The 14,666-nt window shown below is 52.5% G+C and overlaps 1 protein-coding gene across 1 annotated transcript; it reads left to right on the top strand.

Annotated features, from left to right (window-relative positions):
- The first annotated feature begins 6,762 nt into the window (after positions 1–6,762).
- On the top strand, positions 6,763–13,129 carry SLC46A1 (solute carrier family 46 member 1). Its single transcript, XM_036122541.2, has 5 exons — positions 6,763–6,990; positions 7,402–8,254; positions 10,326–10,409; positions 11,865–12,021; positions 12,547–13,129. Exons 1-5 carry the CDS (start codon positions 6,763–6,765, stop codon positions 12,602–12,604), a joined length of 1,380 nt encoding a protein of 459 aa, XP_035978434.1. The 3' UTR covers positions 12,605–13,129.
- The last annotated feature ends 1,537 nt before the right edge of the window (positions 13,130–14,666 follow it).

Genomic DNA, 14,666 nt, shown 5'->3' on the forward strand with positions numbered 1-14,666 from the left:
GCCTGTCCCTCAGGCTCCTCAGTTCCACCCTTGAGAGAGGAGCTAACCTCACACAAATGCACTGCATCTTGCTTGTTACGTTCTCTAAGGGTGAACCTATCAAGGGGCACCTCTGCTTCCTTCCTCTGTACTAAATGTCCAGCTGATACTTGCTTAACCCATTGTGATCTGCTTTCTATCTTTCCTTTCCTTTATCTCAGCTGCTAGAACTTCCGGGGTGCCCAGCACTGACCCCTAATTGCCAACACTTCCCTAGACGTCTCTTTAGTAACCAACACATCACCACTCATACCTACAAATTCTCTTCTCTTGGCTTCCTCAACACTCTCTTCTGCTCCTCCTCCTCCTCCTCCTCCCTCTCTGCCCACTCCCTCTTCCTCTGTCCATCTGAAGTGGCCGCACTCCCCACTGACCCAGCGTCTTTGTCACTTGTGTCCTCTCAGGATGGTCTGTTCACTCTCATGGCTCTCTCAAACAAATGCGGATGGCTCCCAGCCCTGCCCTTCTTCATGAATCTGGGACCCCCTCCACCAGGATGTCACGCAGGCACTTTCAACTCAGTAAGATCTAAACTGAACTCCTTAGAGGCATCATCTGGTCCCTGCCGACGTCCCTGGCCTCACACCCTCTCTCCATAGCATTACCAGATTGTGGTGGGCTCGGCACGAACATGGCCTTATAGCTAATTAAATCAACCTAATATGGAAGGCAACAGAATGTTTTCAGACCCTTGGAATAGCAGCTCAGCATAGTGCCACAGTGATTCCATCTGCTTTATGTTCAGAAAGCCTCTGTATCGATCCTATAGAAACTTTGGGATCCCATTCCCAGACAACAGCAGGGCCCCTAAAGGGAGGGGCCAGGTGTCCTTCCCCTGAGTGAAGGTGAGTGGCTGGTGGTGGTGAACTGGAGGGGACAATTCCTTCAGTGGGTGTACGCTTCTGTGCACGTTGCCACAATCTCCGAGTTTTCAAGAGGATCCAAAAATCTGGATTTTCATGTGAATCTTCCAACTGTTTAATGGTGGCAATGAATTCTAAATGAAAAATATACTATGTGAACCAATTAATTTTTTAAGAACACTGTGTGAATCAAACAAAACCATACTCCTATTTAACCTGCAGGCTCTGTATCTGAATAGAAGATGTGGATGTGGAGGCTTGGGAGTCAGACAGACACCGACTCAAATATTTCCCTGCGAGGTAATGAGAATAAGAGATCATATTTGTAAAATGGCTAGTCCAGAGCAGTTCCCTAAATGGAAGTCAATTCTTTTTAAGATTTTATTTATTTATTTGAGAGAGAGAGAGAGAAAAAGCAGGAGCAGGGAAGGGCAGAGGGAGAAGCAGACTCCTTGTTGAGCAGGGAGCCCGATCCCGGACTCGATCCCAGGACCCTGGGATCATGACCTGAGCCGAAGGCAGACGCTTAACTGACTGAGCCACCCAGGTGCCCAGAAGTCAATTTTTACTTCATCAGCACGACTGACATGCATATAAAAAGAAAGTGTTTACATGGTCAGCATAGGACAACAGGGTATGTGAACACCACCGAGGAAGGAGAGGGCCAGCCAAAGGCACTCACTGCTCAGTAATTCCATTGTGCATTTCCCCGGACTGGGAATGGGCAGCTCTAGATGAGCCCTGTGGTCGTACACTCTGGGCACAGCCTTCCGACTTGTGCCCCAGCCTTGTTTGTGTTTCGTTCTCCGATGCACTTAGAAAAGCCAGATGCTCCAGACCATCAGTGCTGGGGTTCTGAGCCTGGAACTGGAGGGAGGGCCTGGCCAAAAGACGTCCTTCCTGAGAACCCCTAGACATGACCCTCATCACCAGCCCCAAACTGTGTCAGCCATGAGGAGTGCCTGCATGGTCTCCCAGAGGTCAAGAGGCCTATGACCATTTCCCTTATTTGAGGATTCAGGCAAATTAAAAATGAACACTTGCGAAGACAGGTTTTTATAGTATAAACATTTATATTTAACAAATTAACACGTCTTAACACACACACACACACACACACACACACACACTATAATGCTATTTAACTGTGCTACTCATGGATAATTAGATGGACCTGCCTTATCTACAGTACAGAAAGCCCTTCTTCATTTCCTCTCTCTGTTCCTCTGGTGACTTCTCTTCATGACTTCCTGCTCCAAATTCAGCTCCTCTGCTGTGACTCCTTTTTTGACTTCCTCTTGAGGAAGCTCTGAACTGATTTATGCTGCTGCATACTTTTATTACTGCAATTTAGGATTTGTGTTCCACTGGCCTGGGAACTCCTCCAGGGAAGGGACTGGGAAACTCTTGCCTGTAACTGCAGCGCCCAACCTGGTCCTGGGAGACTGTAGATGCTAAATGAATGGAGGGAGGGAAGGAGAGATGAGAAGGCTCTAGCAAGAACAAAGTGTTGGGGCACCTGGGTGGCTCAGTCAGTAGAGCGATCCGCTCTGGATTTCGGCTCAGGTCATGATCTCAGGGTCCTGGGATCAAGTCCCGCATTGAGCCCCACATCAGGCTCCACACTCAGCGGGGAGCCTGCTTGAGGATTCTCTCTCCCTCTCCCTCTGCCCCTCCCCACCCTCGTGTGCACATGTGTGCACGCTCTCCATCTCTAAAATAAATAAATATTTTTTAAAAACTTGAAAAAAGAAAATGAGATAAAAAGTAGGAGCCCCAAGACAAGAAGTGGTTTGGGAAATCTGTCCTATGGGGTAAGTGGTTGGGGAGCTGCCCCTCCAGCCCTGCACTTCTCCGGACTCTGGCCAGCAGTCCTCTCTATGGCTCAGCTGATCCATCCTTCCTCACCTTCAAGCTCAGCTCAACAGAAACCACCGTCCCTGGCACCTGGACACAGCCACACACGTTTTCTCATTTGATCTTAACAACCACCCCATAGGCAGATGTCATGACTTCATTTTGCACAGGCAAGGAAACAGGCCAGAAATGACTTCCTAGGTGAGAAAACAGCGGACAGAAAGGCACTGGGCCGAAGTCTCGCCGGGAGACACATATAATTGCCACTTCCACATCAGCGCTAGGGACACCTGTGGTTGTGACATGGACGCTGCTTTGACTTTCAGAATTGGCATGTGAGAAACTCAACTCAAAACAGGAAATGGCTTTCCCCTCATGCTCTCTCTTCACTCCTTGTTAATATCCCAAAACATAAATAGTTCTGCAGAAGCTGTGGTTGGTTTGGTGACTTGTGGAAAGGAAGTACAGGCTTTGGGTGGAAGCTAGGACAGACTGACATTTATTTTTGTTTTTGTTTTGTTTTGTTTTTTAAGCAGACTCCACACCCACCATGGAGCCCAACGAGGGGCTTGAACTCATGACCCTGAGATCAAGACCCAAACTAATATCAAGAGTTGGACGCTCAACCAACTGAGCCACCCAGGCGCCCCCAGACTGCCATTTGAATGAGGAATCCCTGTTGCAATCATCTCTCTCACAGTGGTTGTAAGTCTGTCTTCTCAGGCATTACCAAAATGGGCATGAAGAAGCCATGACAGCTTCCAAGGTCTTCTCCAAAGCTTCTCAACCAAACCTTCCGAGTACACAGCCCAGGGTTGGACAACACTGTCATTAGTGCCAAGATTTTTCATTCCTGAGCCCATGGCAGACATCACTTATGGATCACAGGCCTCCTTCCCACCAAGCCAGAGAAATAGCCCATTGATGCAGCAATCCAAGTAGCTGCAACCAATTGACTGGAGTGGGTACACGCCAACAAACCTATTCAACATTTCACCTTATTGCATGCCAGGCCCATTGCTAGGAGATGCAAGGATGAATAACACACTGTCTCTGCCCTCAAGTCAAATATGGGTAGGGGCTGCGAGTAGGCAAAACTCTCAACACATATTTATAGCCAGGTTACATATAAAACCAGGGTTAAATGTATGAACATGGTATTGTGGAAGCTCATATGAGGCAATGACTAATTCTTCCTAGAAGTGAGACACAGAAGTGAGTCTTGAAGTGGAGGGGCAGAGGGAGAGGGAGACATAGTCTCGAGCAGACTCTGCGCTGAGCACGGAGCCCGACACGGGGCTTGATCTCACGACCCTGAGATCACAACTTGAGCCGAAACCAAGCGCGCCACCCAGGCACCCCTCCTCACCTTTTAAAAGGGCGGGTAGGCAAAGATATGATCTCTAGGCTTCCTTCTAGGTGTAGATTCCTGGACTCTGGACTCTACAGTGTAGCTTGACACTGTCAATCCTCTCCATGTGCACTGGGGCTCCTTTCTCCTTGAGGAACTCATTTATTCATTCAACTAACACCTTCTAAGCATCTACCCTGTGCTGGGCATTATTCTAGGTGCTGGGGATACAGTAGCAAAGAAAATAAAGCCCCTGCCATCACTTCTAGTAAGGAGAGATGGACAACAAAGAAACCAAAAAGTTGTAATAATTCAGATAGTGCAAATAACTATGGAAAGAATAAACGAGGTAAGGGGTTAGGGAGTGCCAGGAGATGGGGGGAGGGGAGTTCCTATTATATCTAAAAGGCTCAGGTGACGTTTCAGCAGAGGTGTGAATGAAGTGAGGAAGCCAGTCACATGGATATCTGGTAGAAGGGCATTTCAGGTAGAGGGAAGAGCAAATGCAAAGACCTAGGGGCAGGAGCCTCCTGGACCAATTGAAGGAGCAAGGAGGCCAGGATGGCTAGAGCAAAGGAGCACATGAGATGGTGTAGGGAAAGGGTCAGAGAGGGCACATGGCCTTAGGGCCCTCTTAATGATGTGGCTTTCACTGAATGAAATGGAAACCACGGATGGTTCTGTGCAGAGCAGTGAACTGATTGTAGCTAGGTTTTAAAGGAGTTAGAAGAGGCCTCTGGTCTAGGGGTGCCTGGGTGGCTCAGTCCGTTAAGCATGGGACTCTGGATTTCAGCTCATGATCTCAGGGTCATGATCTCAGCAGGGAGTCTGCTTGGGATTCTCTCTCTCCCTCTGTCCCTCACCCTGCTCATGTTCTCTCTCTCTCTCTCAAATAAATAAATTTTAAAAGGAGAAAGAAGAAAGAAGAAGAAGAAGAAGAGGCAGCCTCTGGTCTAGTAAGCACCACAGGCTCCACCTCTGGAATGGGCTACACCCTGTCCCATTCCCAGCTGAGGGAACTTGGCCTTATGTCTCTCCTTCTTAGTTCTCTAGTAAAGAACAATACAGTTTCAGCTAGGAACCCTTCCCTTCCTGCAGCTGACATAACTGGGCCAAGCTTTTGTGTAGGTAGTGGGGAGGAGAGGGAGCCAACCCAGGGGGCTTGTATGTTTAATGTGGGATTTCCTACCTCTAGGATGACCACAGGGTGGTAATGGTTCTGGCGGGGTGGGGGGGTGGGGGGGTGGGGTGCAGGCCTCATTCAGTCCACCAGTACCTAGCCAGCATATACCTACTGTGAGCCTAAGACCCTTTCTGGCTCAGGGGAGGTGGGGGATGGTCAATAAGCCAGCAACAAACCCACACACAATCATAGTAGCCAAAAATGGAGCTCCACCACCCCAAAATTCAGGCCTGTGGGTCATGGCACAAAGCTTGCCTCCAGAAATCCATTCAGCTGTGTTATTGTCAGGGAAGGTGGCCTTTTTTGGTCCTGCCCCTCCTAGACCTGGTCAGGCCCCCGAATGAGCAGACTTGGATTCCCACAGCTCCTTTCCTTTAAAGCTCTTTCTACAGTTGAACTCTTTTGGAGATTAGTAGGATTCTTTGACGTGTCTCCCCCACCATTCTAAAAACTACAGGGCCTGGTAAAGGCGTTCTTGGAGCACCCCCAGCATGGTCCCTAACATATAAGGGGTGCTCAAGAAATGGGCTGAGTGAGTAAATGATAAGAGAGAAAGGCAGGTGATGTTTTTCCCTTTTACAGGCGATAAAACATGCCCAGACAGGAGGTGTGATTGCCTTCTGGCCCAGTTCCTACAGTAGGAGCACCTGGAGCATAGGGCCACACCCGATGGCCTCCCAGGCCCTCCTCTAACTTCTCTTCCTCTGCTCACCCAATGGCAGAGCCAGCCCTGAGCCTCTGACACAAGACCAGTTTCCCAGGCAAAGATCCCACGGCAGGAGTGGAGCAAGTGACCGCCTAGTAATAACAATAACAGCATTTAGAACGTACCAGGAACTCTTCTTCCACGGCAACTCTTTGAGGCAGGCTCAATTAGCATCTTCATTCTAAAGATGAAGAAACGGGGCACAGGGGATAAGTGCCATGCCCAAGGTCGTAGCAGGGCCTAGGTAACAGAACCAAAGCAGGAGAGCTTGAGGCTGCGCCCAGCCCCTCTGAGTTGCCTCTGCTGCAGCGCAGAACATCAGCATGGGCATCAGAGGTCAGGGGTTTTAGGGCTCCACCTTGAGCGTCCCATGTCCTCACTTCCTCATCTGTAGACCGTGACCATTAATAATGGCTAGCCGTAGGAAGATAATGCACGCGGAGTTTAGTACAGTGCCCGGCCCACAGCAAACGATCAATAAATGTTAATTACTGATATTTTTGTTATCGTTTGGAGCGTTTCTGGGCCTGGAAAATAGGGCTGCAGGGCGGTATCCCTGCACAGACTGCAGGTGAGGTCACTCAGGGAGCCAGGGAGCCAGGGGTGTGGGGCCCCTCTCCCGCCCTCACCAGCCCGGAGCGGGCGGGGCGAGAGTGAGGGGGACAGCGGCCCCGCCCCGCCAGGCTTTTTTAAAAAGGGGACGTTGGGCGCAGGCGCAGGAAGCCCAGCCAGCCGTCTCGCGCAAAGCCTGAGGCGCACGCGCATGGAGGGGCGCGCGAGCCCCCCGAACAACGCCCGCGCGCGCCGCGGGGCTGCTGTGCTGTGCCGCGGCCCCGTGGAGCCGCTCGTCTTCCTCGCCAACTTCGCTTTGGTCCTGCAGGGCCCGCTCACCACGCAATACTTGTGGCACCGCTTCAGTGCCGACATCGGCTACAATGGTACCCGCGACAGGGGCAGCTGCAGCAACCACAGCGCGGACCCCATCATGAAGGTAGGGGCGCGCGAGAAGCGCGGGGCGGGGCACCGGGCGGGCCCCCGGCGGGAGCGTGGGGGCAGCCGAGGGGGCGGGGCCTGCGTCGGGGAGAGTGCCCGCTGGATTTTGGGTAGTGGGCGGGGCCAGAGCAAAGTTGGGGCTTGAGGGACCACTGCAGAGTGGGGGATGCTTAAAGTGCCTCTAGGTAAAGCGAGGCCGTGAGGATTAACAAAAGGGAGTAAAAGTAAGGGAATGGGACCGTGGTAAATTCCCTTTAACCCAGGGCCAGTTTTTTGAGAGTTCTACCAAGATTCTCTGAGGGTTAGGGCTCCAAAGGTAGTTCCCACCCCTGTATCTCCCAGGATGGTGATGGTTTGCGGGGTGGGCAACCCAGAGTGAGGAACCTGGTTAAGATTCATGTCCCCACAGGAAGTGGAGACCCTTACCTCCCACTGGACCCTCTACATGAACATGGGCGGCTTCCTGGTGGGGCTCTTCTCATCCACCCTGCTGGGCGCCTGGAGTGACTGCGTGGGCCGCCGCCCACTGCTGGTGCTGGCCTCCCTGGGCCTGTTGCTGCAGGCGCTGGTGTCCATCTTCGTGGTGCAGCTGCAGCTCCACGTCGGCTACTTCGTGCTGGGCCGCATCCTTTGCGCTCTCCTTGGGGACTTCAGTGGCCTTCTGGCTGCAAGCTTTGCCTCCGTGGCAGATGTCAGCTCCAACCGCAGCCGCACCATTCGAATGGCCCTGCTGGAAGCCTGCATCGGGGTGGCAGGGATGCTGGCCAGCCTTCTTGGGGGCCACTGGCTCCGGGCCCAGGGTTATGCCAACCCCTTCTGGCTGGCCTTGGCCTTGTTGATAGCCATGGCTCTCTACGCAGCCTTCTGCTTTGGTGAGACGGTGAAGGAGCCAACGCCTGCCCGGCTCTTCACCCTCCGTCACCACCGATCCATTGTCCAGCTGTACGTGAATCCGGCCCCAGAGAAGTCCAGGAAGCATTTAGCCCTGTATTCATTGGCCATCTTCATGGTAGTCACTGTGCACTTTGGGGCCCAGGACATCCTGACCCTCTACGAGCTGAGCAAACCCCTCTGCTGGGACTCCAAGCTGATCGGCTATGGTTCTGCCGCTCAGCACCTCCCCTACCTCACCAGCCTGCTGGGCCTGCGGCTTCTGCAGCACTGCCTGGCTGACACCTGGGTGGCCGAGATTGGCCTGGCCTTCAACATTCTGGGGATGGTGGTTTTTGCGTTCGCTACCATCACTCCCCTCATGTTTACAGGTAAAGTGTGTGGGCTCAGGGACAGTTTGTCCCAAAGGTGCTGGGTGAAAATTGGGGGTCAGACACTCACTGCCCCTAAATGTGGTTCGTACCTGTGTCTAGAAACATTGTTAGGCTCCTAGCCTGCACTGGAGGACAGACAACTAAGAAACTTCATAAAAATGCCATCTTTGTTAAACAGAAAAGACAGACCTTCAGTAGCCTTAGTAATTAATCCACATTGTCAATGATAAACATCGTTAGTAAGGTAGAGCAAAAGACACAAGTATGGCTCATACACTAATTGCTTCACTCGTTAGCCTCCCACAGCCAGTATTTATGGTGTTCTTAAACAAAGTCCATGCCACTAATACCTTAACATTCACTTCTCTGATAAGAATCACAGGCCCTACCTCAAATATCCTTGGTCAGCTTCTTGGAGTTTTTTAAAAAAGCTAGTCTTCTCAGACCACAGATACCAAATTCCTTCCTGCCTTAGTTCTTCTTCTTCTTCCTCCCCTTCCTCCGTTCCCCTCCTCCCCTTCCCCCCTTCTCCTTTTCCCTCCTCCCCCTCCTCCTTCTCTTCTCCCTCTTCTTCCCCTCCCTCCTCCTCCACCTTCTTCTTTCTTCAGTGGGAGAGTGGTGGCTAGGAATGAGGAAGTTAACTTTTTTAAAGGGACAGATTAATTTTGATAGAGTCCTAAAATATGTTGTTTACAAAGTCAGCTGATCAGTAATCACAGATGTCTTAACTCAGCTGGGTTGCCTCATGTACCCACTTCCGAGGATCCACTGTCCTCTAGGAGGCAACAGTCACACAAGGGAGAGAAACTGTTATGAAAGAAACCTTGTACGCCTGTGAGTAACAAATGCAGAGAGAAAACGAACTTGCATTAACTTTGTGATCTGCACAGATGTTACCGCATGTATTCACTTCCCAGGGATGCTATAACAAATGAACCATCCACCAACTGGATGGCTTACAACAATGGAAATGTAGGGCGCCTGGGTGGCTCAGATGGTTAGGCGTCTGCCTTCGGCTCAGGTCATGATCCCAGGGTCCTGGGATCGAGTCCCGCATCGGGCTCCTTGCTCAGCAGGGAGTCTGCTTCTCCCTCTCCCTCTGCCTCTCCCTCTGCTTGTTCTCTCTCCGTCTCTCTCGCAAATGAATAAATAAAAATCTTTAAAAAAAAAAAACAAAAAACAATGGAAATGTATTCTCTCACAGCTCTGGAGGCCAGAAGTGAAGTCTCTGGATCACTGGGCCCCAGTCAAGGGGTCAGCAGGGCCATGCTGCCTTCGGAGGATCAGGGAGGGAATCTCTCTCACCTCTTCCAGCTTCCCGCGGCTGCCAGCATTCCGTGGCTTGTGGCCACCGTCACCCTAATCTCTAGCCTCTGTGGTGACATGCCTTTTCCTCTTCTGTGTGCCTTCTCTGTTCTGTCACATCTGTCACATCTCCCTCCATTTCCCTCTTCTAAGGATTCGTGTGATTGCATTTAGGGCCCAATCTGGTCCAGGAAAATCACCTCATCGCAAGATCCTTAATCACATCTTCAAAGACCCATTTTCCAAATAAGGCAACATTTACAAATTCCAGGTATTACGACCTGATATCTTAGGGGGACCGTTATTCAGCCTCCTGCACACCCCAGAACCATCCTGTGAGGAAGGCTTTGTTACCCTTTCATAGACAGGAGTCACGTCCAAGGCCACACGGTTAGTAAGCAATGGCGTCAGGTTAGGAACTCAGGGCCAACTCCAAAGCCCATGCTTGTTTTCTGTGCCTTGCCATCTCCCTTCGAAGCGCAAGGTGAGTGGGTGGTGTCCGCTGTGGCCACAAGAGGTGTTCTGACAACATAATTGGAGGGAAATCAGCATTCATTCATGAAAGAGGTAGCTGGTAGGTCAAGCCTTGAGAAAGGTGGTCTCCGTCCCTCCTTGGTCATTGTCTCCTTCACCAATAAGGAAGCTCTTCCTGTGTCCAACCTGAGTCCCACATGGGCTATGTATGTATAGGAGCTCTGCTATGGGGGATGCTTGGGCACCCCTCTCCCTGACCCCATGTTCTTGATTGTTTCTTTCTCTGCAGGGTATGGGCTCCTGTTCCTGTCATTAGTCACCACACCCATCATCCGGGCCAAGCTCTCCAGGCTGGTGGGCGAGTCAGAGCAGGGTGAGTGCCAGGGTCAACCTGCATCTGGTTCCTCATACCCAGTGTTGCCTGAACTGGGCAGAGAGCAGCTGGGAGCCAGGAGGCAGCTTACCTTCCTCCCTCCCACCCCGGAGAAGTTAGTAGCCAAGACAAATGCACTTCCGTCAAATTGCTTAGGGCTGGCAGAGGACCACAGTGCCTTGGGTTTTCAGATCACTGGGTTGGAATTTGCAGTCAGCAGGGCACACTTGTTCTCTTGGGTAACCCGAGCACAGGATTTACTCTCTCCAGACCTCAGCTTTTCCATCTGTAAAATGGATACAGAGCTCCCTGCTTCACTAGGGCCAGTGTGCAAGCTCAGAGGAAGCAAACAACCTTTAGATATTTCCTTGTCCCCAAGTGACAGACGAGAAGCAGAGACCCAGAGGGTTAAATCGGGTCACCCAAGGTCCCCTCAGTAAGTGGTGGAGCTAGGATGCAAACCCAGCTCTGTTTTTAAGAGCAGCAGGTCTGGGGATACGGGTTTTGGTCCTGGCTCTGTCACCCACTGGCTGTGTGATCTTGGGCAGGTCCCTTTCTGTCTCTGCACCTGTTTCCTCCTCTGTAACATGAGTGGTTTGCTCGTGATGACAAGGCCCTTCAGCTCTGACACTCTGACAGAGTTCAAACTCAACTTCTGTTGGGTTGTTGCTCATTTTGCAAAATTTGGGTTCTGCTGGCATATCTCTAAGGAATAGCTTCTCAGGCCTCTGCGTCTTTAGATTCTAGTCTGGAAATACCTGGCTCATCCATTTTCCCCCCATCTGCCCTGGAAGGAGGATCTGGGGCCGTAGGTAGCCCACTAAGGATTCGTTCTGTTGCCCCCCAGAACCCATGTATCTTCATTCGTTTACTCAGTAAGCTTTTTTTCTAGCACCTTCACTGTACCCAGAGAGGGCCCAAGGGGGAACCGGAGAGAAGAACAGCCCTAACTGACTACCTTCAGGGGGCCAGGGCCTGTGATGGATGCTTTACATGTGAATTTACTGTTGCTGCCAATCTATGAAATAGGTGTTATTCTTGTTTAACAGAAGGGGGACAGAAACCCAGGATAAACAACTTATTCAGTGATCACACAGATAATAAGTGTTGGAACTGGGAATTAAGCCAGCAGTTAATCCCAAACAGAAGATGATTCCCAAAGGGGATAAACCAAAACCCATTTTATCGGGCTTTTGGTAGAAGATATCACATATACTTTGAATACATGGATTTAATAACAGCCATTTGTTTGGTGGCCCCTGTGTGCCAACTGCTCTCCATGCAGGACCTCACTGAATCCTTATCACAACACACGATGTAGGACTTATCGTTGAGGAAGGTGAGACTCAGAGAGGTTAAGTGACTTGCCCCAGGTCACACAGCGGCAAGCTAGGGGTGCTGGGATTTGAATCTAGGTCTTTCACACCCCAGAGTGTGATGTTTATTTCTTCACAGGTGCTCTCTTTTCTGCTGTGGCCTGCGTCAATAGCTTGGCCATGCTGATGGCTTCTGGCATCTTCAACTCACTCTACCCAGCCACCCTGAACTTCATGAAGGGGTTCCCCTTCCTCCTGGGAGCTGGCCTCCTCTTCATCCCAGCCATTCTGATTGGGTAATGCAGGGCTCTGACCCATGATCATAATGCCCTTTATCCAAAGGTTCCCTCTTTCTCCTCCTCCCAACCAGAATTCATACCTGGAAACCCCTTGTGGACAGCTGCCTAGTCATCTGGGAGCCATTTCCCAAGGGCAGGGCAGAGGGGCACTAGGGGAAGGGTCAGGGTACCACTGCTTGCTGGCAAGGCTGTGCTCTCTCCCTTGGCTCCCCCCTCCTCCTCCATTCCCATTTTGCAGATGGAAGTATGGTGGCAGAAATGTGCCAAAGGGAAGCCTGGAGAGCTTCCTCAGCTAGTTTCGGCTGGGCCCCAGGCTAGCCTGACCTACTGACTTCTTCCCCCGTAGCCTTAAGAGTTGCTCTCCAGAGCCCTCTGTCTCTGGACATTGCCTTGTCTTCCACCTCTCAGCTCTGGGAGGGAATACCTGTACCAGCCCACCCGATAAAGCCTGTGTCCCATCTCTAAGAGTTGAGGGTGTCTCTCCATGTCAAATCTGAACTCTTTCTCTGGTCTCTCTCACAGGGTGCTGGAAAAGGCTAATCCTCGCCCTGAATTCCAGCAGTTTCCTCAGAGCCCCTGATCTGCCTGGACCGGAGGACAGAGGGCAAAGGGAGTGAAGCAAACACCAAGCAACTGAAAGTGTGTATCTCGATCCCAGCCCGCAGCGACCCTGGCACCTCCCCTCCGAGGGCACGTGTCTACCTTGGACAGAGCAGTCCAGCTAGACGGCTGTGCTAGCCTAGGACTCTAATCTAGAATTGTACCCAGACAGTCCTACTCCAGGAGGCAGTGGGGGGGCCGTTTGGAACAGGGGTCGGTGTACCCTTTCTACCATCGGTCACAGAGAACCCTCCAGGGGAGCAGAGAGGTCCCGATGGAGGGGCACCTCAGGGACCAGCTGAAGCACGAGGGCTGGCATCTCTGCTTCAACCCAAACTGCACAGCTCACTGGGCCATTTCTGGTGTGCAGCCACCAGCGGCTCAGCGGTGGATGTGGTTCTGAGGGGAAGGCTGTGGGGGCGGCTGGGTGCCCTCTGGAGGGAGAGTGCTGGGAATCGGTCCTCTGAGCTTAGCATGCCATCACAATAAATCCATATGAATCACACTGAAGTGAACCTTCCAGGCCCCCAAGGCATGGGGCTGTGGGGCTGTCTGCTTTCCTGTTCCCAGTCTGCCCACCAGAGGTCAGAAAGCAAGCTTCCGGGCTGGGCAGGAGCCCCCTGAGCTACCATGGGATTGTGCGGGGCATGGCTGGCCCATGCCTCGTCTGACTGCTCACCCCCTTCTCCTGAGCTGCTGGACGGCGCTGGAGGGTTGCCGGGCTGGCATTAGGCCAGTGGAGCGATTGGGGGCAGAGCCTGTTCCTGAGGGTCTGTCAGCGATCCATTCCCTGAAGACACCTTACGGGTCAACCCGGCTCCACCAGCCCAAGTATGATCAGTTTTTGTTACTACTCAGCCCTCCAGCGCTCCCATTGCCACGCATTTCAGCAGGGCCATGTGCTGAGACCATCCTCCTGCATCTGTAGCTCAACAGGAACCGGAGAGGGACGTGACTCCCCGATATGATCCAGGGGCCCGGCTTCTCGGAGAACGAGGGGCCCTTTTCCAGGCTGTCAGAAAAGCCTGGCCCAGAAGCTGAAAGGCGGAACTGGATTCAGTATTAAGGCACCAGCTTTGATGAGGGCTGCAAGCCCCCACACAGACCCAAATCAGGTGGCACTTGCCTGCAGACGTGAATTGGCCACAGGGCTTGGCTCCCTGCCACCCTCCTTCTCTCTCCCCTGCCCCGGAAATCACACAGGTGCGATGGGGACAGTGCAGGGCAGAGCGGGGTCAGCCGTGGCCTCTGCAGCCTGGGCCTGTTGCCACATTCCCAGCTCACTGTCTCTATCATGGGGAGGCCAAAGCAAGGAGAGGAATACAGTTCTTCCACCGACTGTCCCAGCATGAGGCAGCGAGGAGGGTCGGGGAGAAGGCCTGGGCTCTACTCTGGGCACTGCCTCTGGCTCGCCTGTGACCTTGAGCAAGCCCTCCTACGAAGGGCTGCGTCAGCACTGCCCCAAACTGTCTGATCACAGGTGGACAAGTTAGGAAACACTGGATTAGATGACATTCTGAGACCTTTCCCACCTCATACATTCTAGAATGAGATGCCTCTCTTCCTGGGCAGGGGAGAATGAAGGAGTTGGGAGCTGGACTTCCTGAGCTCTGGGTGTCCCTGAGCAGTCCTTAGTCCCTGGGGACGGCTGGGGTGAGGTGGGTAGGTACCTAGCTGGCTGAGCCCCCACCTGGGGGCAGCAACTATAGCCCAGCCAGGCAGAAACCCCTGACCCTGCAGGCCCACGTCAGACCAGGCTCTAGGGGAAAGGCTGTTTCTCAGTCCCGGCTCAGGACCAGCCCTGTGGGGCCAAGCCTGGCTGGGGGTAGGGGGTCGGGGAATCATCCCCTCAGGGTTGGAGGCTGGGCTCCGATTCCCCAGAGACAAGAAGGGGCAGCAGTAGAGGGTGTAGGAACAGAAGAAACGGCCTGGCAGCCTCCCTGAATACTGCCCTCCGGGCACCTCAGGAAGGAGGGGGACTGAGCGGGGACCAAAAGACAGAAAGCTTTCCCTGGAGGGTACTCATCCCACCGTAGTGTTAC

This window comes from Halichoerus grypus, chromosome 2, assembly GCF_964656455.1.
Source record: "Halichoerus grypus chromosome 2, mHalGry1.hap1.1, whole genome shotgun sequence".
In the NCBI taxonomy this organism is placed as follows: Eukaryota; Metazoa; Chordata; class Mammalia; order Carnivora; family Phocidae; genus Halichoerus; species Halichoerus grypus.

Excerpts from the sequence above, each read along its gene's own strand:
- SLC46A1 (XM_036122541.2), top strand. The coding sequence starts at position 6,763 with ATGGAGGGGCGCGCGAGCCCCCCGAACAACGCCCGCGCGCGCCGCGGG. Across the intron at positions 6,991-7,401 it reads GCGCGGACCCCATCATGAAG|GAAGTGGAGACCCTTACCTC; the intron begins GTAGGGGCGCGC and ends ATGTCCCCACAG. Across the intron at positions 10,410-11,864 it reads GGTGGGCGAGTCAGAGCAGG|GTGCTCTCTTTTCTGCTGTG; the intron begins GTGAGTGCCAGG and ends ATTTCTTCACAG.